The sequence below is a fragment of the Caretta caretta genome, chromosome 27 (assembly GCF_965140235.1).
Source record: "Caretta caretta isolate rCarCar2 chromosome 27, rCarCar1.hap1, whole genome shotgun sequence".
NCBI classification, from domain to species: Eukaryota; Metazoa; Chordata; order Testudines; family Cheloniidae; genus Caretta; species Caretta caretta.
The window spans coordinates 15,618,628-15,645,415 of record NC_134232.1 but is presented as its reverse complement, the minus strand read 5'-3'; the positions used below and the strand labels follow the sequence as shown (position 1 = coordinate 15,645,415).

At 55.1% G+C, this 26,788-nt stretch overlaps 1 protein-coding gene across 2 annotated transcripts; it reads left to right on the top strand.

The window, feature by feature from the left end:
* Positions 1 to 1,881: 1,881 nt before the first annotated feature.
* Positions 1,882 to 26,331, top strand: EZH1 (enhancer of zeste 1 polycomb repressive complex 2 subunit). Of its 2 annotated transcripts, none has more exons than XM_048829984.2 (20): positions 1,882 to 1,970; positions 4,883 to 5,006; positions 5,578 to 5,706; positions 6,040 to 6,159; positions 8,801 to 8,921; positions 9,894 to 10,067; positions 10,833 to 10,935; positions 12,158 to 12,321; positions 13,231 to 13,322; positions 14,035 to 14,215; positions 14,815 to 15,011; positions 16,380 to 16,471; positions 17,035 to 17,075; positions 17,625 to 17,750; positions 19,661 to 19,839; positions 20,458 to 20,553; positions 21,335 to 21,416; positions 22,225 to 22,305; positions 22,808 to 22,892; positions 23,486 to 26,331. In XM_048829984.2, exons 1-20 carry the CDS (start codon positions 1,960 to 1,962, stop codon positions 23,544 to 23,546), a joined length of 2,259 nt encoding a protein of 752 aa, XP_048685941.2. In that variant the 5' UTR covers positions 1,882 to 1,959; the 3' UTR covers positions 23,547 to 26,331. The 2 variants fall into 2 exon arrangements, with proteins under 2 accessions (XP_048685941.2, XP_074979811.1); XM_075123710.1 differs by having other exon boundaries at positions 13,213 to 13,322.
* The last annotated feature ends 457 nt before the right edge of the window (positions 26,332 to 26,788 follow it).

The following is a 26,788-nucleotide window of genomic DNA, read 5'->3' as shown; positions in this document are numbered from 1 at the left end:
AGCCCTGCTTGTCAACACTGGTTCTCCACTTGTGAGGTAACTCCCTTCTCTTCATGTGTCAGTATATTTATGCGTGCATCTGTAATTTTCACTCCATGCATCTGAAGAAGCAGGTTTTTCACCCACAGAAGCTTATGCCCAAATAAATCTGTTAGTCTTTAAGGTGCCACCGGACTCCTGGTTGTTTTTGTGGATACAGGCTAACATGGCTACCCCCTGATACTTGGTACTATTTGAATTTAATTTTCAAATAAAAAAAAATGAAGAAAACAGAAATTTCATCACGAGGAACATAACTGACCCGACATGGGTCATCAGCAAGGTTGGGACTTTGAGATGGGTTAGAGCAGGGAGGCAGGACTCCTGGCTTCTCTCCCCCAGTGGGGGTGAGGGGTGGTGCTAGGAGCTAGGACTCCTGGGTTCTCTCCCCCGAGGGGGGGTGCTAGGAGCTAGGACTCCTGGGTTCTCTCCCCCAGTGAGGGGGAGGGAGCTAGGACTCCTGGGTTATCTCCCCCAGGGGGGGAGAGGTGGGGGTGCTGGGAGCTAGGACTCCTGGGTTCTCTCCCCCAGTGGGGGAGAAGTGGGGGTGCTGGGAGCTAGGACTCCTGGGTTCTCTCCCCCAGTGGGGGAGAAGTGGGGGTGCTGGGAGCTAGGACTCCTGGGTTCTCTCCCCTGAGGGGGGGTGCTAGGAGCTAGGACTCCTGGGTTCTCTCCCCCAGTTGGGGTGTGTGTGCTGGGAGCTAGGACTCCTGGGTTCTCTCCCCCACTGGAGGAGAGGTGGGGGTGCTGGGAGCTAGGACTCCTGGGTTCTCTCCCCCGAGGGGGGGTGCTAGGAGCTAGGACTCCTGGGTTCTCTCCCCCAGTGAGGGGGAGGGAGCTAGGACTCCTGGGTTCTCTCCCCCAGTGGGGGAGAAGTGGGGGTGCTGGGAGCTAGGACTCCTGGGTTCTCTCCCCCAGGGGGGGAGTGGTGGGGGTGCTGGGAGCTAGGACTCCTGGGTTCTCTCCCCCGAGGGGGGGTGCGTGCTGGGAGCTAGGACTCCTGGGTTCTCTCCCCCAGTTGGGGGGTGTGTGCTGGGAGCTAGGACTCCTGGGTTCTCTCCCCCAGTGGGGGAGAAGTGGGGGTGCTGGGAGCTAGGACTCCTGGGTTCTCTCCCCCAGTTGGGGGGTGTGTGCTGGGAGCTAGGACTCCTGGGTTCTCTCCCCCAGTGGGGGAGAAGTGGGGGTGCTGGGAGCTAGGACTCCTGGGTTCTCTCCCCCGAGGGGGGGTGCGTGCTGGGAGCTAGGACTCCTGGGTTCTCTCCCCCAGTTGGGGGGTGTGTGCTGGGAGCTAGGACTCCTGGGTTCTCTCCCCCAGTGGGGGAGAGGTGGGGGTGCTGGGAGCTAGGACTCCTGGGTTCTCTCCCCCAGTTGGGGGGGGTGTGCTGGGAGCTAGGACTCCTGGGTTCTCTCCCCCACTGGAGGAGAGGTGGGGGTGCTGGGAGCTAGGACTCCTGGGTTCTCTCCCCCAGCGAGGGGGAGGGGTTGGGAGCTAGGACTCCTGGGTTCTACCCCCCGTTTGGGGGGTGTCTGGTGGGTTAGAGCAGGGGGCTGGGAGATACTGAGGGATTGTTTCTAATGTTTTCCATGGGGCCCGCCCGCCGTGGTACAGCCCATGCCCCCCTCCCGATCCCAGTGGTATGATCCCTTCCCCCCTCCCCTCGCTTGGTACATCCCAAGGCGGGTGAGAAAACGGCGTTCGCTTCAGGGGGCGGAGTCTCTTGACGTGGGCGGGGCCCCGAGCTGCGGCGGCCTTGTGGGCGGAGTCTGAGAAAGTGGGCTGGGCTTTGAGTCCGGACACGGCCCTGAGGGGAGGAGCCTCCTGGAAGGGGGCAGGGCAAGTGAGCGGCGGGGGCGGGGCGAGCTGGTTGGCGCAGGCGCAGAGCAGACGGGGTGCTGCGGCCTCCAGGTCACCTGAGCGCGATGGATGAGGAGTGAGTAACGGGTCCGGGGCTGGCCCCCTCCTGAGGGAGGGGCGAGGCGTGGGCTGGGGGGGGCTCCGGGGCTGGCCCCCTCCTGGGGGAGGGGCGAGGCGTGGCCCGGGGGAGGAGTGAGGCGTGGGCCGGGGGGGCTGGCCCCCTCCTGGGGGAGGGGCGGGGTGTGGGCCGGGTGTGGGGCTGGCCCCCTCCTGGGGGAGGGGCGAGGCGTGGCCCGGGGGAGGAGTGAGGCGTGGGCCGGGGGGGCGGGGTGTGGGGCTGGCCCCCTCCTGGGGGAGGGGCGAGGCGTGGGTCGGGGGGCGGGGTGTGGGGCTGGTCCCCCTCCTGGGGGAGGGGCGGGTGTGGCCCGGGGGGGCGGGGTGTGGGGCTGGCCCCCCTCCTGCGGGAGTGGTGGGTGTGGGGCTGGCCCCCCTCCTGGGGGAGGGGCGGGTGTGGGCCGGGGGGGCGGGGTGTGGGGCTGGCCCCCCTCCTGCGGGAGGGGCGGGGTGTGGGGCTGGCCCCCTCCTGGGGGAGGGGAGGGGCGGGGCAGGGTGTGGGCCGGGGGGGCTCTGGGGCCTCCGACAGTGTGGGAAGCAGGTATATGGGCTGACTGCCCTGTGGGAGAGGGGTTTGGAGGGCCTCTGGGTGTGAGGAGAACTGGGGCAGACCGATTTGTCTGGGGGCTGGTTGCGGCTGGGGTATGGGGAGTGGATTGGTTTGGGGTTCATCTGTGGGGTTTGTTTAAGGATGTCTGGGATGGGAGGCTTAGGGTAGGTGTGGTGGGGAGAGTGGGGTGCTGGAATAGGGGGTACCTGTGCAATTGGGGGGGTATTGGGAAGTTGCTGAGCTGGGATGGCCTCCTGAGGTCCCTTCCAACCCTGACATTCTGTGACTCGAAAAAGTAGCCACTAATCTGTGGTGCCTCCATTTCTGGCTGACCAGTTTGAAACATGATGGGCCTTATTTGGGGGGAGGGATAGCTCAGTGGTTTCAGCATTGGCCTGCTAAACCCAGGGTTGTGAGTTCAATCCCTGAGGGGGCCATTTAGGGATTGGGGCAAAAATTGGGGATTGGTCTGAGCAGGGGGTTGGACTAGGTGACCGCCTGAGGTCCCTTCCAACCCTGATATTCTATGGGGGGGTCAGATTGCTGCGTGCCATCATTTTGCCTCCAGCTACTGGGATGGCACCCTCACCTGTCCTATTTCCTTCGTTTGGAATCTGTAACTAAAACATCTGTGTGTCTGGGCAGTAGGTGTCTGCTGTGCTTTTGACATTGTTCCTTCACTCCTGACTTACTGGGGCTAGAACATGGGCTGAAGCCGAATGATGTTCCCCACTGTCACATACGCACGTAACGCCCCACTGTGCTTGTGGCTGACGCTGCTGCTGACTCTTAATTACAGTTAAATGCCCCTTTGAAATGCCCCTTTCTTGGTCTAACTCTTTGGTTTCTGCCAGGTAGTTTATTTTAACCCCATCACTCACAGGAGGCTTATTCCAAGCAGTAGGGAAAGCTGCCCAGGGTGCTTCTGAGGGCGTCTAGTTTTTTAGGTTTGAATGGCAGTACCTCTTGTAAAAGAGATGTTTGAATGCTGGGGAACTATATCTTTGAAACTGTACCGCAAGGGGAATTGGACCGTTAAATCCCAGTAGATGAAAGGAAAACAAAAGTATAATCCTGAAAACCTACTTGTATGCCTCAGAATCCTAATTGTCCAAAGACTTCTGTATTGTTACAACGGGATCCAGGCTGCCTGGAAGTGAGGGGATCGGATCCCTAGCTATGCCGCTGGGCTCTTGGGTGAACTGGAACAACAATAATACAAACAGAAGGGTTAAATGATGAACCGGAATGGACTGTAACTCACTGCAAAGGCTAACCTGACTCCCTGGGACAGTCAGGCTTGCACCTACAGTTTGCATGAGATCAGAGCCTTGTTTAGTGTTGCTGCAGTGTGTTTGTGTGTGTGTGTGTTAGAGAGAGACACCGCTCCTTCCATTGGATAGGAGAGCAGGTTCGTTCACAGTTCTGCAGCCAGGTTTGTTACATGAATGTTGTGATCATGTCTCCCACCCAGAAGACGAGATCCGGAGGAAATGTGCACAGTTGGCACTGGGTGAACTTTAAGGAGGTTTAACCCTGCAGAAGTATGTTTTGTAACCCTGCAGTCCCTGGGGACAGCCCCGGACCCTCTTCTTGGTGTGTGCGATTGGCTCTTAGTTTTGATTTTTTTGCTGCCTCAGGGAATGTTTGGCATCTTTAATAAATAACCCTTGGCTGTGCACTCCTGAGGAGGAAAATGCTAGTGGGGGAAAGGTCCCAGCTGAGCTAGGAGGGTCACCTGGAGGCACAAGCTGTGATTCCAGTCTGTGTATAATGAAGCCAGTGTCACCTTTGCATTCAGTCTGTTACTGCCCGGGGCAAATGGAACAGAGGAGCTGCTCAGAATATTTAATGAAGTGAGCTGTCACTCACGAAAGCTTATGCTCAAATAAATTTGTTAGTCTCTAAGGTGTCACAAGGCCTCCTGTTCTTTTTACGGATACAGACTAACACGGCTGCTACTCTGAAACCTGTCAGAATATTTAGTGGAAAAAGAGGTCACCCAGGCTCATGCTGTTGGGACCAGGCATTCTAGGGGCACTGATAGGTGAGGCCCCTGCCAATGAATGATCTGTCCTGAGCACACAGTGCCCTCTTGGCTCTAAGAACTTTCTGTGCCTCTCTTAGGTACAGTTTGCACCATAATTGTTCCCTAAACAAACAGAACCAATGTGGCCCGTGCAGGCAGTTACTGTACTTTTTTTGCCAGATAAACTTGGTGATGCACTGAGAATCCCAGCACTCCGTTTTTGTTAGGAAACCCCTTGTGTTTGCGAAGAAGCACTCTGCCATTCGGGTGCTACCCTTTCTGTTTTGTTTTTCAGGAAAATGGAAATCCCAACTCCTCCAACGTCTAAGTGCAAAATTATTTACTGGAAAAGGAAAGTCAAGTCTGAATATATGCGTCTTCGGCAGCTCAAGAGGTTTCAGGCAAACATGGGAGCGAAGGTAGATATGTTCTCTGGGGCCAGACCTCGTATGTATACACAGGAATATCGAGTAGGAGTAGGGAGATTATATGTATTTGGCACTGTTGTGATGGCTGCTGGAACACCGTGTCCAGTTCTGGTGTCCGTAATTCATGACGTAAGTTGAAAAATTGGAGAGGGTTCAGAGGAGAGCCATGGGAATGGTCCCTTCAGGCTTTATAATCTGTGGAGTTTTTTCTAATTGTTCACATTCTGCTGTTAGACTAGACCGTGATCAGTGTCTGTGTGTGGCGTAGATAATCTTTCTTTGGTGTTCCTTGTGACAGAGTGATCTGGTGATCAGGGACTAGAGAGCCTAGGTTCAGGGCCCTGCTCTGCCATACACTTTCTGTATGACCCTGAGCAAGTCACTTAGTCCCTCTGAAACTCATTTCCCTGTCTGTAAAATGGGAATAATATCCTTCCTTGCCTTTGCTGAAAGTGGCAGCTGTGTTGACTCTATAGCCTGCTGTGTGTCACACATTCGGATTTCAGTAACTTGAGTCTAAACTTGCTTTGAGGATTGTAAGAACTTCTCTCTCTAATTTCAGGCTCTGTTTGTGGCCAATTTTGCAAAAGTTCAAGAAAAAACTCAAATTCTGAACGAAGACTGGAAGAAGCTTCGAGTTCAGCCAGTCCCACTAATGAAGCCAGGCACTGGGCACCCTTTCCTGAAACAGGTACAGAAGAATGAGGTGGAAATGGCAGGGCAGCCACACAAGCTGATTACAACCCAGGGCTTTGCAGGGAAGGCTGAAGAGGGCTGTACCTTTCTTTGCTCTCTGCGTGTCAGTCTCTTACTGCACCTCGTGCTCCCCCCAGGCTGCAGAAATGGGGTAAAAAGAAAACCCTGTGGCTAGTGTCCAGGGAGGACTGTATGTGACTGTGACTGTAAAGCTCAGCAGATCAGTAGCTGTACCTAAGAGATGGGATCAAAGTGTATGTTCATGTCTTGCAGTCATTGTGTCTGAGCTGCCCTTTGCTTACTGTCCCTGTGTTTGCTTGTTCTCCAGTGTACCGTTGAGAGCAATTACCCTGGATTCCCAAACCAGACCATCTTCATGAGGTCCCTAAACACAGTAGCGTTGGTGCCTATTATGTATTCCTGGTCCCCTCTTCAGCAGAATTTCATGGTATGTGAGAGCGCATTGTGGTGTGAGACTTTTGAGACGATTAATGCGTCATCCCTACATGTTTGCGGTTGCAGATACCTTCCTCAGCTTGCTCCTTTTGAGTCTCTTGCTGCTCCCAAGGCATTGGAAGGGAAAGTTTTTGTCTCGTGTTATGCTGTATCCCTTAATAACAGAGCTGGCTCACCAGTTCCCCTGAAATCCCAAGGGCTGGCCAAGCCTGACTGCTGCCTTTGCAGGATTCAATGCCTGAATTTAGTGGCTGATTTTAGTAAACTGTGGAATTGTTTCTGTTTAAAATAGGGCTGTTGATTCATCACAGTTAACTCACACGATTAACTAAAAAAAAAATTAATTGTGATAAAAATATTAATTGTGATTAATCGCACTGTTAAACAATAGAATACCAGTTGAAATTTATTAAATGTTTTTCTACATTTTCAAATATATCGATTTCTGTTACAACACAGAAAACAAAGTGTACCGTGCTCACTTTATATTAGTTTTATTACAAATATTTGCACTGTAAAAATGATAAACAAAAGAAATAGTATTTTTCAATTCACCTCATACAAGTACTGTAGTGCAATCTCTTTATCATGAAAGTGTAACTTACAAACATAGAATTATGTACAAAAACCCCTGCATTCAAAAATAAAACAATGTAAAACTTTAGAGTCTACAAGACCACTCAGTCCTACTTCTTGTTCAGCCAATCGCTCAGACCAACAAGTTTGTTTACATTTGCAGGAGATAATGTTGCCTGCTTCTTGTTTACAGTGTCACCTGAAAGTGAGAACAGACGTTCGCATGGCACTGTTGTAGCCAGCATTGCAACATATTTACGTGCCAGATGTACTAAAGATTCATACGTCCCTTCATGCTTCAACCACCATTCCAGAGGACATGTGTCTCTGCTGATGACGGGTTCTGCTTGATAATGATCCAAAGCAGAGTGGACTGATGCGTGTTCATTTTCATCATCTGAGTCCGATGCCACCAGCATTTTCTTTTTTGGTGGTTCGGGTTCTGTAATTTCTGCATTGAACTGTTGCTCTTTTAAGACTTTTAAAAGCATGCTCCACACCTTGTCCCTCTCAGATTTGGGACGGCACTTCGGATGCTTAAACCTTGGATCGAGGGCTGTAGCTATTTTTAGAAATCTCACATTGGTACCTTCTTTGCATTTTGTCAAATCTGCTGTGAAAGTTTTTCTTAAAACGAACATGTGCTGGGTCGTCATTCGAGACTGCTATAACATGAAATATACGGCAGAATGTGGGTAAAACAGAACAGGAGGCACACAATTCTCCCCCAAGGATGTCAGTCACAAATTTAATTGACACATTATTTTTTTAATGAGCATCATCAGCATGGAAGCATGTCCTCTGGAATGGCGGCTGAAGCATGAAGGGGCATACAAATGTTTAGCGTATCTGGCACGTAAATACCTTGCAATGCCTGCTACAAAAGTGCCATGCGAACGACTGTTCTCACTTTCAGGTGACATTGTAAATAAGAAGCAGGCAGCATTATCCCCTGTAAATATAAACAAACTTGTTCGTTGTAGCGATTAGCTGAACAAGAAGTAGGACTGAGTGGACTTTAGGCTCTAAAGTTTTACATTGTTTTGGTTTTGAGTGCAGTTAGGTAATCAAAAAAATCTATATTTGTAAGTTACACTTTCACAATAAAGAGACTGCACTACAGTACTTGTATGAGGTGAATTGAAAAATACTATTTCTTTTGTTTTTTACAGTGCAAATATTTGTAATCAAAAATAATATAAAGTGAACACTGTGCACTTTGTATTCTGTGTTGTAATTGAAATAATTTTCAAATATATTGTAGAAAACATCCAAAAATATTTAAATAAATTGATTCTATTATTGTTTAACAGTGCAATTAATCGCGGTTAACTTTTTTAATCACTTGACAGCCCTAGTTTAAAATAATTAAATGTTCAATAAATAAGTCAGGCAGCTCCTACCTTTGTGACTGACCCCCCAGCGGTGCTGCTGAGGGTTAGTTGAGAGAACAGGACAGCGCAGAATAATTGAAATACACTTTCAGGCACAGCATTAATGCTGTGACCTTCTTCGTTTAAAATTATTTATGAGACAAACGTCAATCTGTAGCTATTTCCTACTGGCCGTTTGCTTGCTGCAGGAGTGTACCGATCTGCCTGCTGCAATAACTCTCTTAATGCCAGTGGGGAGCAGCTCTGGCAGAACCGAGTGACGAAAACCGAGTGTAGCACGGGAGTATGCAGAGTGCCTTTGTCCCCACTGCATGTAATGAGAGCATGCTCCTCTAGTGTGTACTGTATTTCAGACAGGGCTGAGTTACCGTGTGCTCCTGGTTGTGTGCCAACCCAGTACTGTCCTGCTCATGAGCCCCCTGATACTTATTTGACCACTTGCTTGGCTTTATCCTGTGTCTCTGAACGTCTCTGGGCTCTGGAGACACGACCCTTCTGTGGCAGGGGGTATGTTACAAACAGAGCACCTCACAGTGTTCTGGGTAGCAGTGAAGTCTGGGAAGGGTGAGTCTTTGCAGCCCTGCATGTGAACGGGAAGGGGAAGTCACAAGGCTGCCCTCTGATTGGCTGTCGGTGAGCGCTAGCTGCCTGACCTGTTTGCAGGTGGAGGATGAGACTGTGCTGTGCAATATCCCCTACATGGGAGATGAGGTGAAGGAGGAAGATGAAACCTTCATTGAAGAGCTAATTAATAACTACGACGGGAAAGTTCACGGCGAGGAAGGTAACCTGGGCACAGGGGTGCTCTCCATTTCCCACTGGACGGCTTGCAAGCAGGGAGCATGACCAGGCTTTCTGAGCAGCTGAGGAGGCAAAGAGCAGTACCAATAACCAGCCTCTGCCGAGGGTCCCTTAGAATAGGGAGCATGTAAAGCAAGAGCACCCCTGCTGGCCTGGTCCCGTCTCCCTGCCCTCAGCTCTGCCAGAGCACCTCAGGCCCAACCTTCCGCGTCCCAGGCAGGTCCAGCCCTGGGCCTCTCTTGAGCAGCACTGCCATTTGTATAACGATGGCAGATATCCATGAAGGGTTAGGGTGAGACAAGCAAACTCATTTCACTTGTGACCTGAGCCAAGACCTGAATCCAGTTCTTCCGTGGTGAAAAGCCTGTGTGTTTTCCCACCAAGCTGCCTAGCCCCTCACAAGGCCCTGCCTGGAGGTAGGAGACACTGAAAAGCTGTCTCCCATCCCACGCCCCAAATGGCTTAATTAGTGGGTGTCTGTGTCTATAGCAAAAAGAAAAGGAGGACTTGTGGCACCTTAGAGACTAACCAATTTATTTGAGCATGAGCTTTCGTGAGCTACAGCTCACTTAATCGGATGCATTCAGCTCTCGAAAGCTCATGCTCAAATAAATTGGTTAGTCTCTAAGGTGCCACAAGTACTTCCTTTTCTTTTTGTGAATACAGACTAACACGGCTGTTACTCTGAAACCTGTGTCTATAGCAGTTATTACTCAGCTGGGAAGAGGGGCTGGCTCTGTTGCTCCATGTGTTGGCTGCCAGGTGTGATTAAGAGTGATGCACAGTCAGCATCTCCCCACCTCCCCAAACACACCCTGCCTTGGCAAAATCCTCTCGTGAAAGCGCTGTTCCTAACAAGCAGTCTGTCCCGTGGCTGACTTAGGGTTGCCACCAAACCCCAGGCTGGAAGATTGCAGCACGCCCACGAAGCAGCTGATATATTGCTGTGTTTCAGAGATGATTACAGGGTCCGTCCTTATCAGCGACGCTGTGTTCCTGGAGCTCGTTGACGCTCTGAATCAGTACTCAGATGAGGAAGAAGAAGGGCTCAATGAGTCGGAGGGTAAACAGGAGGATGGGAAGGAGGAGCTGCCAGTCACAAGAAAAAGAAAGCGAACCACAATGGAAGGTGGGTTTGGCAGCAGAAGCTGGGACAGTCTCTGGTGGCCTCCATCCTCCCCAGCAGTCACTGTGCCCTCCTGCACTCATCATGTTGATTGCTAATAAGGGTAGTGAAGTGCCAGGTAGAAAGTTCCGTGGCCTGTCCTTGCTCCCCCTGGGATGCTAGCTGGAGTGTTTCCGTGGGATGGGTTGCAGTGGGAGGAAGCTAGAACAGTGGGATTTTCACGTGTGCTGTGTAATTGCAGGAAGCTTTCGTGGCAGATTTCATCTCGGACTGCTGTATGTGGTGCTCTGAGTGACACCAGTAGCAGGGAATATCTCTCGTCTCAGCTGCAGAGACTCTACAAAGTATTAGGTCTTGGCGATCGCAGCTAACGCATCTTCTTGCTGATACTTTAGTCTGGTTATGAAACATCCAAGAGTAAAACCCGAGTCCAAGCAGAGTCCTGCTTCTCTAAACCCCTCTGGCATTTGGGGAAGGGTTTTTGTGCACTCAGTCCCCTTGCAGCACAAATTAGTAATTTTTCCCTTATGAATCATCACTGAATCTCACTGATGGCGTTGCTGGTGGGTAGAAGGGGCACCTCTGGAACTGTGTGTTCCTTATGCTAGCTGTTGGATTAAGGAAGGATTCTCTGTTGGATGACTGTGTGATCGTCTCTCTGCCTTTTAAAATGGGATCCAAAGCATCCCTGGAGTAACCCTACCCCTAAAAGGGAAAGGTGCTTTCAAGTCCTGCTTAACTTAAGAATCTTCTGTCATTTTGGTTTAGGCAACAAAAAGTGTTCAAAGAAGCAGTTCCCAAATGACATGATCTTCAGTGCTATTTCTTCAATGTTTCCTGAGAACGGCTTCCCGGAAGACATGAAAGAGCGGTAGGAGACATTCCTGGTTAAATTGTCTAGCAGAACCAGTTCCAGTTTTTAACAAAGATACTTCAGCAAATAATAGTACGCTAGTCTGACTAGTGCAGTAGACCTGTATCTGCCCTGGACAGTGTCAATGTTCAGGGAAACTGCACCTCTGTTCCCCCTCCAGGGTCCCTCTAGGGCACCTACACTAGACTCCCGGTTTCTCAGCTGTCACCTCTCTTGGCTAGAGACCCGTGTCTCTCTCCCTCCTGATGGGTTTTTCCAGGCTGCACGGTTCCCTGCCTGTGCTATGAAATCCTCCCCTGCAAGGCAGACTGCCTAAAAGGCCAGCGTCTGTGCTTTGCTTTCTCTCCAGAGGCAGTGAGCACTGTCATTGCCACAGTTACAAGTTCCCACACTCTTTATAAGCAAGCACATTTATTCTTAAGGTGAAAGTGTTACAGAGAAGACATGCTGAAAACAAGAAAAGAACCTAGACACAGGCTAAAGCTTACTAGAGGTCATGCCAGCTAGAACCTTGGGCTCTGGTAGTGTCAGTCCTTCAAAACTCTCACCTGGGTTTTCCCCAGGGTTACAAGTCTCATTTTCAGAACCAGAACAACAATGAAGATTTCAGTCTTTCCCTTATGTAGCTTGGCCTCAGTAACAGGTGATCAGCAGACAATGGCCCACCCCTCAGGGTTTAGCTTCCAAAGGCTGGGGTTTGGCATAACCAGAGGTGGGGAATTTGCATTTACCTCCCACTAGCTATTTCCCCAGGAAAACCACTTCACACTGTTGCAAGAGTCCATTCTTGTCTGGGCCATTGTTCAATATAGTCCATTGAACCCCCAGGCCTCTCATCTGTCACATCTGCCTCCTGGAGAAGCTCTGTACAATCCTGGCCCATAAAGCATTCATTTCATACAATGGATCCCAAAAACGCTTAAACTTAGTTCAATAAGGTCTCCCAGGATATTGCAATAAATTGCCATGTCTGTCACACACTGTCTCTATGGGAGGAGGGGAAACACTGTACAAAGACTTCTGGGAAATAGAATGAAAGTAGCCTAATGAGAACTTGCTAGGAGAAAACCCAAGTTCTGACTGTTTCAACCCCCTGAACTCAGCCCTGTTGTACAGAGCTGATCAGCACGCCGAGCGGCTAGTTGCAGTGACATAGAGCAGTGTGTCCAGACACTAGGAAAATACACATGCATGTTTTTTTGTTTTTTTTTTAAAACAGGTACAGGGAACTTACTGAACAGTCTGATCCGAACGTGCTGCCCCCCCAGTGCACTCCAAACATTGATGGGCCATGTGCAAAGTCAGTCCAGCGGGAGCAGTCCCTGCATTCTTTCCATACGCTCTTCTGCAGGCGTTGCTTCAAATATGACTGTTTTCTGCATCGTAAGTTGAGACTCAACTGGAAACTCCCCTGGAGGTTCTGGTGCCTGTTCCACCATTTCCACCCCTTTCTTTACCATGCCTCGCACTCCAGACTATACTGGGCAGGTGCCTCTGTCTTTTCCTGGTGCTCTGCACTGTGTAGTATTGCAATCCTGGAGAGCCAGATTGAAAAGACATTCAGGCACCTAAAGATGCGGATAGGGACCTACTTGCATTGTTAAAGTGGCCGTGAGTCTGTATCTTCCCCAGCAATCTCCACAGATGGACGGGTTAGCTGCAGTAGGTTGGAGTCCCAGTCCTGCTGTGTGAGCCCCCTTGTTCTGCACCGTGGACATGGCACAGCACAGACCGGACGCACATTACACTGACAGCTCACTGTGGTCTGCCCCTGCCCCCACATTTTACTACTTTATCGTAACGAGTCGCTGGGCCCATTCCTCCAGCGTGTCGTGCTAAAGCCTTGTGAGCATTGCTTTGCCAGTTAGACCTGGAGCTTTGCTGTTCCTGGGGGTCACTGCGGAGTTACAGGAGTCTCTTCAGCTAGACTCTGTTATTAAACACTGGCATACGACCATGAGTTAGTATATGTGTGTCAGTTTAAAAGTAAACCTTCCCGTTAAGTCTCTTTTCCAGGAATGGGAGGTGTTCGGGTGTCCCAACATCACAGATCTAGGTTTCCTTCCATTGTGAGTGGGCGGGGAGGCCAGGGGCTGTGGCTAAGTTGCCTGGTAGTGTAGGACTCCCGGTCAGTGCCCATGGTGCCTGGTCAGCATTGCATTTCGGTGCATTTCAGCACCTTTCACCATGCATGCTGGGCCGTCGGCTGCCTCCTCCACTGTGGGGACGAATGAGCCTCTCAGTTGGAAGGTGCCTGGTGCTAACATGATGAAGGTGGCTTGTATTTTTCAGCTTTCCATGCGACTCCTAATGTCTATAAACGGAAGAACAGAGAGATCAAGATTGAGCCAGACCCCTGCGGGACAGATTGTTTCCTTTGGCTGGTAGGTTTTTGGGATACTCTCCTGCCTTACCTGCAGGACCAGCTGGTGCCTTTGTACCGTTCCAGTGATCAGACAGAGTTGGTGAGCACAAGTCCAAATAAAAACCTCACTTGAGACCCACGTTAACGAGCCTCCAGCCACGGAGTGTTAGCTGGTCTCAAACGGGTGAGGCCCTGCAATACTGGGTGGTACCACAAGACTGTGCAGTGTTAGCATGGGAAACTGTGTTTAAAATAACCCGGCTAGGTTCCCTAAATCCAGCCACCCGTCCCCAACCCCCACAGCCAGGGGCACTGGCAAACAGCACGTGACTCGGCAGCAGATGAGCCAGCTGAGAGATGAGCCAGCTGTGGAAAGGACTTAGTGCTGGACATGCATACAAGGGGACGTGGTCTTTGCCCCTGGGAGCTCACCCTCTAGCTGATGCTGCACTAGCTGGAGGTGTACAGGGGAGCTGTCTGGGGACAGGAGGAGAGGCCAGGGGCTTCTGGAAGCACAAGGCAGTGGAGATGGGCAGGTTACAGTGTGAGAGGCTCACCAGGAATAGTCTCACTGCAATGGAGGTTGCAGAGACTCGTCACCCACAGGATTTGTAGGCACCTCGCCCAGAGAGCTGAGGGTCCCTGCTGCAGCGCAGAGCCCTGGGCCCGTGGAACAGAGCTTTGTGCGTTCCTTGCGTGGCTCTCATGTGCCACGTGCTGTCTGATTGCAGGAGGGAGCCAAGGAGTTTGCAGTGCTGCACAATCCCAGGTCCAAATGCTCCGGTAGGCGACGCCGTAGGCACCATGTGGTGAGTGCTTCCAGCTCAAACCCCTCGGCCTCCTCCACCACTGAGACGAGGGAGGGAGACAGCGACAGAGACACGGGCAACGACTGGGCCTCGAGTTCCTCAGGTATGATGCCTGGGAGCCTCCGCATTTCCATAGACCCTCCCCACTGCCATCTAACCAGGCTGCTGCAGACCTGGCACTGGAGGGTTGCCAAGGCAGGTTTTCCTGGCTGCACCGGCTAGCCTAGCTCCTCTCCCTCCTTGGCTCAGCCCAGTAGGCAGGGGGAGCAGGAGCAAACGGGCTCATCAGAGCATCCCCTTCTGTCCATGCATCGAACACAGGCCTCTGCCACGGCTCTGTGTGTCCGGCCACCGCGAGTCAGGCCCCCTCTGAGAGGGGGCTCTGGGGTAGAGTGCTTCCCTGCCAGCGGTGCCACATGGCTTGGTCTGGGGCTCAGGCTGCTGAGGGCCATGGAACAGAGGGAGCAGCTTGCGTGATTCTCTGCTGCCCTACACAGACAGACACGCGGGGTGGTGCTGGGCCCTGGCGGGAGCTCTGCTGGGAAGATTGCCACGAGTGAGAGGAGTTGGAGGCAGGAATAAGGAGGGGGGCCATGGGAGGAAGGGGCTGGCTCCTGGCAGACCCAGACTCCCCAGCGTGGGTGTCTTGTGTATTTGTTGCTGCCCTGACTGCTGTGTTTCCTGTCATCTGGGTCTTGTTAGAGGCCAACTCCCGAAGCCAGACCCCCACCAAGCAGAAGGGCAGCCCTGCCTCCTCTCAGCTCTTTGTGATGGAAGCGCCGCAGGAACTCGTCGAGTGGACGGGGGCTGAGGAGTCACTCTTCCGCGTGCTCCACGGCACCTACTTCAACAACTTCTGCTCCATAGCCAGGCTGCTGGGCACGAAAACCTGCAAGCAGGTATGGCCTGGCATCCTCGCCTGGCCGCTTCTGGGCGGGCGGGACAGGAGGGGAGGGAGTCTTGGGAGCCTCGCTTTCTCTTGCTTTGCCTTCTGTGCCACAGACAGACCAGAGGAAATGTGCCTTGAGGGGCCAAGTGAGGTAACTGCATCGTTTATCTGCCCAGGCTGTGCGAGGGGCTGGTGCCCAAGGAATTGCTTCCTTGGAGTGCCATAGTCTGTTGTTTCCTCTGCTCCGTCTCGGAGGATGCCGGCTGCCTCTTTGGTCTGGTAGCTTCCCGCTCACCTAGCTGTTCCTGTTTGACGTGTCAGTCACGGTCGTGAGGGAGGAGCCTGGAGCGGTGCAGCTGCAAAGCAGTTTGCTTGTCCTAAGGATAGTACCACAAGGCCCTGGATTCTGCCCCTGCCTCCGACCCACTAGCCTGCTCCTGATTCTCTGCAGAGCTGAGGATTTGGTGCCTAGTACCTGTGTCATGACACTGTTCAGTCCGCCTCCACCATCCCACTGCCCTGACTGCTTGGCTCTGGTTTCAGCCCAGCCGGCGTGCTCCGCTTCCTTTGACTGTGGAGTAAACTCGAAGGGATGTACAAGGCCTGGATCAGGGCTTCCCCTGACTCTTCTCTTTCCTGGGCAGGGCCAGGTTTTCAGAGGGCCATGTGTAGACGAGTACCTGCCTACTCCAGCATGCCTGTGTGCAGACAACTGTGAGTGGGTTTTTAGGAGGCCCTTTGAAAATGCTGCTCACACCCTTTAGCACTGCAAAGTCACGCCATGTACATTCTCCCAGCCTGGAATCCCTTTTGCTGCCCTTTTGGGATTTTTCCATCTCCCTTCTGAAGAATTAGGGACCCCAGACCCAGTGGCGGATTCCACTCGATGTGCTCACGCAGTCACGCATCCATCTTGGCTGGGTTCACAGCTACGCGTGGAACCAGGTGCAGAGGGAAGGAGCATGGGAAAGAGGGAGCCGCAGCATCCCGGGCCCAGCCCAGGCTTTGTGAGGATGAGCTTTCATCGCTCAGCTCTAGGCACATCGAGTCTCGTGAAGTTTAGTGCTGGATGCGCACATGCTCCATATGGTGAAAATCACTGCAGCCCCCAGCCCAGCTAGCTGCAGCCTGTCATTGCCCAGAGCTGTCCCTGCCCTGCCGTCATGCTGGAGCTTCAAGGGTTGGTGCTTCTGATGGTCCCCCAAGGACGAGCTCTGCAGGGAAGTGTTTTGGCAAGAGGGAGGGGTTTGCTTTCCAAACGAACAGCAGCAGCAGCAATCTCCACTGGCTCAGTGAGGGCAAGAGCGGGTGCCTGGCCTGTGGGAGCTGGGCCTGTCCTCCAGGGTATGATTTGAAGGAGCTGAACTCTTTTCTACAGGTCTTCCAGTTTGCGGTGAAAGAATCCCTTATAATGAAACTGCCGACCAGCGAGCTCATGAATCCGTCCCAGAAGAAAAAAAGAAAGCACAGGCAAGTGCTCCGCGAGCTTGTCTTGTTCTTAAAATGCTGGCAGAGCCTCTGCACACCCGGCTGGTGTTCCCGCTAATCCACACCTGCCCAAGTGGCTGTGAGCATGGGGGGCTTGTGCTGGTGGCTGGGAATTGGTCCCTGGCCTTCTCTCTGCTACTGCTGCGGTGTCCGTGGGCCCTGGTACCCAAGGCGCTGGCAATGGCTTGGTAGCCACTGAGGAACAGCTGCCTGTGAGCGTCAGTCCCAGGAGCCTCCCTCCAGGCCCAGCTGGAAGATGGCTGGCTTCTAACCATCTTCTCATGCACTTGTTCTGATCCACCCTGCCAAGCGGTTTGTCTCCCGTGGGGTTTTGCTTGACTTTAGGGTTTGCCCTAAGGAGCGTCTCTCCTAGACGTCTGATTCTGTTCTGCCCTCGCCTCTGTGATCAGTAGCTGATGGTTATTAGCACGCAAAGCTGACAGGCTGGCTGAGCTCATTGGGAGCCCCGAGGGTCCAGGCACAGACGCTCTGTTGGCCGTTCCTCAGGTGGGCGCCCGTTTCCCACGTCTCTGTTTCTCTTTCAGGCTGTGGGCTGCACACTGCAGGAAGATCCAGCTGAAGAAAGGTACCGTGCGGTGCCGGCCGTGATCCGGGGGCGGCTTGCACGGCCTGGGTTTGAGAAGCATCAGTGCGCGGTGTAGTGCTGAGCATGTATCCAGCCTGCCAGCTCGAGCTGTGAGCACCAGGCCAGCAGCAGCCACAGGAGCCGGTGCTTTTGTTGGCTCCCCGGCTGCACCTTGTTTGGCTGCCGTGGAAACCTGTGAAGTTCCCATCTGCTTGTGCTGGGGCTTCGTCCCGGTGGTAGCGTTCTGGGGTGGGGTCAGTGGCGCAAGCTCCCTCTCGTTTCCAGGCGGAGGTTTGGAGCAAGGGCCGGGGGGTAATGGGGGCTGTTCAGGAGCAAAGTAAACGGATCATGTGCTTGTGATCCCGGTGCAGTGTCTGTAAGGCCTTCAGCACAAGGGGCACGCTTGCCTGCTGCTGGGCTGCCCGCCCTCTGCTGGCAGACTGGAAATGGCAGGCTCTGATGCTCCAGAGCCTGGTGCCCAGTGACTCCTCATCCATATGTGTTTGCGGGGCATGGGTTGTAACCATGGCATTTCCCCTCTTCTTGTAGATAATTCACCTACCCAGGTGTACAACTACCAGCCCTGCGACCACCCCGACCACCCCTGCGACAGCTCCTGCCCCTGCATCATGACTCAGAATTTCTGTGAAAAGTTCTGCCAGTGTAATCCTGACTGTAAGGACACAGATGAGACGGCCGGGCACAAAGCCCGTCGCCCTGCTGCCGGCACAGCGGCGCGAACAGGGCGTTACAGCGGCTCCCTCGCGTTCCCGCATCAGGCAGCTCGCGCAGGGTGGCTGGAGTCTAAACACACAAGGGCTGGCTAGCAGTCTGCCCAAGTCAGGGGAAGTGGTGTGTTCTGTGGTAAATCGTGGGCTGTCAGTGGGTAATGCGCACTTCCATAGTGACAGGCTTCAGAGTAGCAGCCGTGTTAGTCCGTATCCGCAAAAAGACCAGGAGGACTTGTGGCACCTTAGAGACTAACCCATTTATTTGAGCGTGAGCGACAGCTCGCTGCATCGGATGCAGAGGGGTGCTGTTGGGTGGAGAGAGGGCAGCAGGGAACATGCGTGCCTGCTGCTGCCGGCGGTGCTCTCCGGGGGTTTGCATTATTCCCTTTGCAGTGCTGTCTCTCCTTCCTTGGAACCTGAAAACCGTGTCATGTGTTTACTGGTGCAGAGCCCCAGCCCTGCTTCCCTTTGTTCCCTCATCAGGTGGGCTGGCAGGGCAGCTCTGGGCAAAGGCAGGCTGACCTGTCTCCGTCTGTGGGATACTTTCTCAGCGTGTTACCCCCCTGCCTCAGCAAGTGACTCTCACTGGTTCACTCCCTGACTAGACACCTCTCTTGGATGGTCAGACACAACACATCCTGCATCTTGGCAGGGGGTCAGACTAGATGACCCTTGCAGTCTCTTCTGACCCTGTGGTTCTGTGACACCCCCAAACAATCTCCCCAGGATCACTTGATGATGACCTGTTCTGTTCATTCCCTCTGGGGCACCTGGCATTGGCTGCTGTCGGAAGATAGGATACTGGGCTAGATGGACCTTTGGTCTGACCCAGTGTGGCCGTTATATTCTTATGCCAGTCCCCACTTTGCCTTGCAGGTTAACACTTGATGCGCTCAGTCCTCAAAATCCTCCAAAACTCCCCCTGTGGTATCCAGCCCCTGTCGGTAATTACCAGGTTCCCTCGTCCCAAGGGAACAGTCTATGCACCAGCTTGTTTAATTCAGCTGAGGGTTCACATTTGACTTAATACCACAGCACTGAGACGGATTTAAAATAAAATCCAAGGATCAGGTTATTAACAAAGAACAGAGTTTCAAAGACTCATGTGAACAGTGAGTGAGAATATTGGAAACACGCGTGAGTATAACACGCTTCTTGGAGTTTTAACTTGAACAGGCTGAATTCCTTGTCTGAAGTAAGTTCTTGCCTTCCAGTGACTCTAGCTCCCATGGTCGGGACCCAGCGCTCACCTTCCTGCTTCCTCAGTGATGGGGGGTGGTGCTGACTCTGCCCTCTAGTATTTGAAGTGCATCCTTTAGCTATGCACCCCCAGATAAAACTCTTTGCCCCGCTGCTTGGTGTCCTGCATGCTCCTTTCCTGTTGACTTGGGGTGAAAACGTAGCTCCCATGTCTTTGGCTTAGAATGGTTAATGTCCATCTGAACCAAGGCTGGAGAATCAGCATCCGATGCCTGGCAGCAAACTTGTTCGTCCCCGCTCTGCCTCCAGAGCACATGTTCGGGACGGATTTTCAGCGTGCGCGTGGCCCCGACACATCACCCGGAGGTACCTCCTGCAAGGAGTGTGAGGTTGTCTGATGTAAGCGTTCATTGGACACCTCCCACGCCCTTTGGAATAACCGCTGTGAAAGCAGCGGGTTAGGTGTAGAGAGTTTGTCAGGCCTGAAAGGCAGTGCTGGGACAGGAGAGCGAACCCACTGAGGGGTTCTTTGGGCCACACCGCAGCTGAGCAGCCTCTCCAGCTGGGATGTGTCCCTAGGGTGGAGTCCTGGCGTTTGAGGCCAGCAGGGATCCTCTAGCCTGACCTGTGTAATCTGGGTGTCTCTCGCTGCAGGTCAGAACCGCTTCCCGGGCTGCCGCTGTAAGACCCAGTGCAACACCAAGCAGTGTCCATGCTACCTGGCTGTGCGGGAGTGCGACCCTGACCTGTGCCTGACCTGCGGGGCCTCAGAGCACTGGGATTGCAAGGTGGTCTCCTGTAAGAACTGCAGCATCCAGCGCGGCCTCAAAAAGGTAATTTGCTGTCCCCCTCCCCCGGTGTGCAGAGCAGCCTGGCTGGAGAAAATCCACCCCTGCTGCTCTGTCCCCCCTGGGCTTCCCCAGGCCGCAGCCGCCCCAAAGATCAGGCCTGAGGTGGGGGCTGGGCTGTTCCCCAGGCTCCCAAAGCGTTTTCAGATTCAAAGGCAGGGTTTGAACTAATGTGAAGCAGGAAGAGGCCCCGGGAACTGGAGCTACCTGGGGCTAAGCGTAGGAAGGGACAGAACTCAGGGGACGCGGTGAGAAAACAGGCCAGGGTTCAACGGAACTAATGAAGCTGCAAGGAAAGTGGCTGTAAGAAGCCGGGGGCCACTGCTCACAGTGGATGGCTCGTAGCCATCCTTCTGTCCGGGGCGTTTGTCGTGTCGGATGGTAACTCCCTGAGGCTGGGACTGTGTCTCGATGGGGCCTGATCCCGGTCAAAGCTGGACACAGCGGTAATACCAGCAATGCATAAACGGGCACTAAGGAGCAGGGGAGCCGATTCCCCGGGGGGCTCTGGGCTTGTCTGCATGATGTCGGGGCGTTTTCCTTCCATTGCGCACCCTGCTGGGCAGCAGCTCTGCAGACTCAGCCAAGTCTCTTGCACTCTAGCATTTGCTGCTGGCTCCATCAGATGTCGCTGGCTGGGGGACGTTCATCAAGGAATCTGTGCAGAAGAATGAATTTATCTCTGAATATTGTGGTGAGGTTAGTAAAGCCGTCTCGGCCCATCCCCGCGGGGTCCGGGATGACACAGACGTGCCTAGCTACTGTTCCTGGGGCTGCAGCCGCACAAGTGTCACAGTACCGGTTAACAAGCAGTCCCTGCCCTCATGCTGTGGGGCAGTTCATGTGGCATGTAGCCTCTAGCAGGATTTTCTCAGCTTTCCCCACCCTCAAAGATGTGTAACAATGAGTGAGGCTTAAACAAATAAACCCCTTAACCCCAGGGGCCCAGTGAAGGCTAAGGGGAAGGGCTGGGACAGAGCAGGGCTGGGTCCTGGTCCAGACTCACTGGGTGTCCTTGGGCGAAGTTTGTGAAAATGGCCTTGGATTGGGGAAACCAGTTTTCAGGAATCCAGCCTGAGCCCCCACAGGTAGGGTCTGTGGAGGGGGCTGAGCGACCGCCCATTGAAATAGCTGAGAGCTGTGGGTGCTCGGTATCCTCTGCAGCTGTGGCCCTAGGGCTGTAAATGGGAAAGCTGCTCCTGTCTCAGTGGGTAAAAGCACTCAGCCCCTCCGAGGACACGCATTGTCTGAATGCCTGGCATGGCAGAAGTGGAGCGTGTGAGCCAGGCTTCGTTTGACGTGGTCGGCCATCTACAGAGGGAGGCTATGATAAAGGTCCTGGCCCTGGCCAGCGGTGCAGAGGGAGGCTCTCCCTGAGGAGGCCAGCCAGCAGACTCTACCCTATGCAGAGGGGTTGTTCCCTGGCTCTGGAGAGCCCCATCCCTTGGGACACTCAGTGTAATGCCTACCCATTTCCCAGCTTATTTCTCAGGACGAGGCCGACCGGCGAGGAAAGGTCTATGACAAGTACATGTCCAGCTTCCTCTTCAACCTCAACAATGGTAACTTCCCGGGTGGGGACCCAGGTTCCTTAGGGTCATTCAGGGCAGGGCCTGGCTGTGGGGAGGGAGGAGCCCACAGCAGCTATGCCTGGAGGAGTCTCCCAGGCTCGACACTGGCTTGGCCCAGGCACTGTGCTTTCGGGATCACCTGGGGTATCTCGCAGCTGCCACAGCTCCTGGACGCCTGCCTCTGCAGTGCTGGGCCAGGCTGGTCTGACACGCCACTGTCCGAGCTCCCTGTAGCCACCGGACACTTGGCAGCGCCAGGGGCTCAGTTGCTGCTTGGTGGTTTTTGAGGACAGAATTGAACTCTAGAAAGGCAAAGCTGCGAGCCCCGAGCCAGTGCTGGAGAGTAGCCAGTCCCGAGGGATTTGCTTCCTGAGCTCACAGCTTGGCTCCGGGCTGTAGAACCAGGCAGTGAATGCAATCAGCCCCCGGTGGTGCTGGGATCAGTGTCGGAGTAGCCAAGGGACGTGACTCCATTACAGGTTTCGGGTGAGCTGGGGGATCTGGCCCCAGGTGTCTTTTTGTGAGGAATAAATTCCTTACGGGAAAGACCCTCCAGAACCCAGGAGGATTTTGTGTGCCCAGCTCTGACGAGCAGCTGAGTGCAGAGGCCATTGCACTGGTCTGGCTCTGGGGCAGTCTACCCAACTCACTGAGTCTCACCCAGCTCTGGAGCTAGATGGGGGGACGCCGAGCCCCGGAGCCATGGGGGAGAGGGGAGAGACATCGAGCCGAGCCCCAGAGCTAGTGGGATCTTGGTCTGACAGGAATCTCAGGGTTCTGTGGTTTCCTTTCCTAATAGATTTCGTTGTTGATGCCACCCGCAAAGGAAACAAAATCCGCTTTGCCAACCACTCTGTGAACCCCAACTGCTACGCCAAAGGTGAGAGCCTGTGCCCAGCTGCAGCCAGGCCGGTCAGGTGATCAGATGTCCCGTTTTTAAAGGGACAGTCCCGTTTTTTGGGACTTTTTCTTATACAGGCACCTATTAGCCCCCACCCCCGTCCTGTTTTTTCACAGTTGCTGTCTGGTCACCCTAGACAGGGAATCCCCTACTGTTGCTCCAGGAAATGCCCATGGAGCCCTGGGTTACGCAGGGTCTCCTGAGCCTCTTGGAAGCATCCTCTGGGTCTGTGAGCTCTGGAGGGGGCTGAACGTCAAAGGAAAGGCCGAGCGTTGGGTTTCCAGGCACTCCCCTGCAGTTGGGCCCTCTCCGGTGTGCCGGACCCTCCTGCTGCTCAGTGGGAGCTGAGTGCCCGGAGCAGAGCCTGCTGGCCAGCCATGCCCCCAGGCGATTCACCAGCGCTCAGGCAGGCTGGTGGGCTGTGGTGCTGTGGGAGAGCCGGGCTGCGGGAGACGAGCCCTGACTCCTTTCTCTGCCACAGTGGTGATGGTGAACGGAGACCACCGGATAGGAATCTTTGCCAAGAGGGCCATCCAGGCTGGGGAGGAGCTCTTCTTTGATTACAGGTGAGCCAGGACCTGGCCGCTCCGATGCATGGTGTGAAGCTCTCCAGAGCAGGGGTCTCCAACTTTCTTATGCCCAAGATCACTTTTTGAATTTAAGTGCAACCCAGGATCTGCCCCGTCCCTCCCCCAAAGTCCCGCCGCACTCACTCCATCCCTCCTTTCTCTGTCACTTGCTCTCCCCCACCCTCACTCACTTTCACAGGGCAGGGGGTTGGGGTTCGGGAGGGGGTGCGGGCTCTGGGCTGGGGCCAAGGGCTTTGCAGTGTAGGAGGGGTCTCCGGGCTGGGGCAGAGTGTTGGGGTGTGGGCTCTGGGAGGGAGTTTGGGTGCAGGAGGGGGCTCCGAGCTGGGGTGCAGGAGGGGGTGTGGGGTGCTGGCTTTGGGAGGGGGGTCAGGGCTGGGGCTTGGGGTGCAGCGCTTGCAGGCAGGAGCAGCGCGTGGAGGGAGACGCCTGCCCCAGAGGCCACGCTGGCCACTTCCCCACTGTGCCGCTGGAGATCGTGATCGACCGGTTGATGACCGCTGCTCTAGAGATGGGCTGTGGAAAAGAGGCTGCTGGGGAAGCGACTATGCACCGGTGTCCCTGTCGTGCAGGTACAGCCAGGCCGATGCCCTGAAGTACGTGGGCATAGAAAGGGAGACGGATATCATCTAGCCCCCTGCGGGCGTGTCCCCTGCTCCTGGCTGCCGCGATGCCATGTCCATTCCATGCTCCGTCGTTGCTGCCCCTGTTCCCGTTGCTGTGTGTCCCGAGTGCTCCGTTCCAGCCAGGCGCCTGGGAGCAAAGCCCAGGGCAGGAGCAGGAGCCAGACGCTGCCTGGGGCTAGCAGGAACCTGGCTCGGTTCCAGGGCAGGTGGGCGCTCCTGGGCTGGGACGACTCCAGAGACTGAGGCTGTTGGACTGGAAGTAAGAAGAGTGGCCAAGAAATGCTCAGTCTGTTTCTAAAGCTGCCTGAGCAACCAGCTGCATCTGGAGCTAAGGGACCTTGGAGCGACCAACCTGCATGCAAAGAGCAGGTAGCTGGTGCTTGATGTTACTCTGCTCACAGCACAGCCCTTGGAGTGAGCTTTTAGCCCTGGGGCGACTGTTGCTACCTTTCGGTTTCCTTCCATGCTGAAGTGCTGGGGACAAGGCTGCTAGCACATGGTCAGACCCCGTGGAGGGTCAGTCCCGCCTCCCTGCGGCGCAGTTCCAGGGGCCCCAGGCGCTCCCCGCTGCCTGGCGAAAGGGGGGAGCCGCCCAGCACAGCGTGTGGAAGAGTCCGCCGGGGCGAGGAGCCATGTTGGTCCCGTGATGCGATGGTGCCAGGAGAAGCTGTGTGTGTATCTGTCGTGGGATTGCCCCAGGAGATGGTGGGAGGGGGCAGGAAACATGAGGCCGGCTGGGGCGTGGGAGGCCCCAGCTCCCACCTGCCTGGCTCTGCAGACCCACAGGTGCGTGATGTCTATTTCTGCCTCTTGTGCTGGAGGGGCCCTTGGAGCCTGGTGTCTCGCACACCCCCCTGCTGTGCAGGAGTGGGGCGCCACGGGCCGCGGCTCCAGCTCCCTGTGCCTGGGGTTAGGGGCGGGCACCCTGGGCCCTTCCCGAGTCAAGCCTTCAGGCCGTAACAGGAGGGCGGGCACTGCTGGGATGGCCCTTCTGGGCTGCGGACCCTTCTCGGCCCCTGGTGGTTTCTGTCCTGTTAGCCGAGTGAGTGGTGCAGACGCTTTAATCCGCGTCTCGGTAGGGCCGAGCAACTGCCAGTGCCGCCAGGGCTGGGACTCGGGCTGCTTCACTCCCCATCCTCGAGAGGGGCTTTCCCCTTCTGGAGCTGCCCTCCTGTGGGGTGGCATCAGCCCCAGAGATGCCACGCTGGAGCCAGCCAGCACTGTGAATGCTGGGCACTGAACTACCGGGCACTGCTCCACGCTGACCAGCGAGTGGGGCTGGGGCCTCTCTGGGGGGCTGCCAGTCAGCGTAGGTCTGCTGGGGCTGGAAGTGTGGGTCTCCCCGGGAGATCAGAGAGCTGCTGGCCTGCAGATCGCCGGCAGCGCAGAGGTTCCAGCCTGCCCAGTGCTGGGCTGGGTGCTCCAGCATCGGACTGTTGAGCTGGCAGGTTCCCCTGGGCCAGGCTGACCTAACAGTACCCCTAAGGCACTTTACGAGCCCTGCGTGGCTCCCTGCTCCAGCCTGGAGCCTCTGCCATTGCACAGAACTCGTGGGGTGGCGTTTGGATCATTGAGAGCTTTGCCTGCTGTAAATACGTTGCTGACTGCCAGCAGATCTGTCACGCCAGGCCCTATCCTGGCAGTGCAGACCCGAGGGGCAGGCTCCCCAGAGATGGTTCCTGGACTGGAGAGCAGGGCAGGGTCTGCTCTCAGCACCCCATGCAAAGAAATCAAGTGAGCACTTTAAAATAAGCCTCCCACCCAGCCAAGGGGCTGGGACCAGGGCTGTTCCTGGGCAGCTCTGGGTTTGAGGACACACCTGCCAGCCCAAGGTACCATCCTTCAGTGGGGCATGTTCCCGTGTCCCTCCCTCCCCAAGCACAGCTGGCGCTGGGTGGGGTCAGTTCAGACACCAGGGTCTTGACCTGGAACAGGAATGAAAGCAAGGGGTGGCTCGTGCCTGGGGAGAGGGGGCACAATGTTCTGGGGCTGACACACAGTGAGAGGCACCCAGGGGACAGGGCCTCCAGCTAAGGGCAGCTACCTTACAGGTTTCTGGCTCCCAGTGCCCCGGCTGGTCTCCTCTCCAGGTCACTCGGTGCAGGGTAGCATCCATGGGAAATGCCTGTGTGCTTGGGGCAGGGGACTGGCAAGAAGCTGGGTGGGTGTAACAGAGCTGGGAGCTGGGGCAGGTCCAGGAAGATCAGCCTATCGGCCCAGCAAACAGCTGAGCCCCATGGCTAGCTTGGGTCCCGAGAGCTGGATCCTGAGTGCCAAGCTGCCGTGGGCCAATGAGGCCACGAGAACAGAGCGCAGGGCTTAGCTGAGTCCATTCGCTGGCCAATGCCCTTGGACTAGACTGGGGGGGAGCTGTCCGTAGCACGCAGGCCAAGGGGCAGCTGGCTGAGCGCTGTCTCGCTCTGGGCGGAGGGTGCAGGCAGGCTGGAGGAGAGCCAGAGTCTTGGGCCTGGCGCCTACTGACGCAGGCTTGTTCCTGTTCTCCAGCACCCAGGCATCTGGTACTGCTGCTAGCAGCTGCGTGGGGCCGAAGGCCTGTCCTGCCTGCGCGGCTTTCCGCCCAGGGCTGTTAGGCCCGTCTCCCTCCCTGGGGCTGGCAGGACTGTGAGCCTGGGCCCCCTTTGTGTCTCACCGAGAGAGCCACCCCTCCCTGGCACCATACCGCCTGCCCCAGCTAGTGGCTTTGTGTCTGTGGTCTGCTGCCCGTGAATTATATGCACTTTAAAACTGATGTGGCTTGTAATCTTTGTCCGAATAAAGTGGTAGTGAATATCCTCGCTGGTCTGGCCGCCAGCCTCCCTTCTCTTACACCAGCCTGAGCAGGAGCTCGCCCCTGCGCCCCGCTGGCGGCTGCGCTGCGGCCTGGATGCACCAGAGCGCTTCAAAGGAGCGGAGAGCGGCCGCTGGCCCGATCCTTGGCTTGGCTCTGGCGAGAACTGCCCTGCTCTGGAGCTGCCTGGCTGCGGTATTGTTCTGCTCTCGCCTGCGAGCTCGGAGCAGGCCTGACGGGGCTCACAGCAGCTAACTGCAGTAGGGGTGGGGGGCACAGTGGCACCTGGTGCTAGGGCTGGGCACAGAACGGGGCTATAGTCTGAGGGGCTGGCCCCGTTCAGTGACCTCTGTCTCTGTGCCCGCGGGGACAGGGGCATTGCCCTACCTGGCACTCCAGTGACTAGCGCCCCACCAGTAGCCGCAGGGAGGGGGAGGAGCACTCGCCCTGCACAGCGTCGT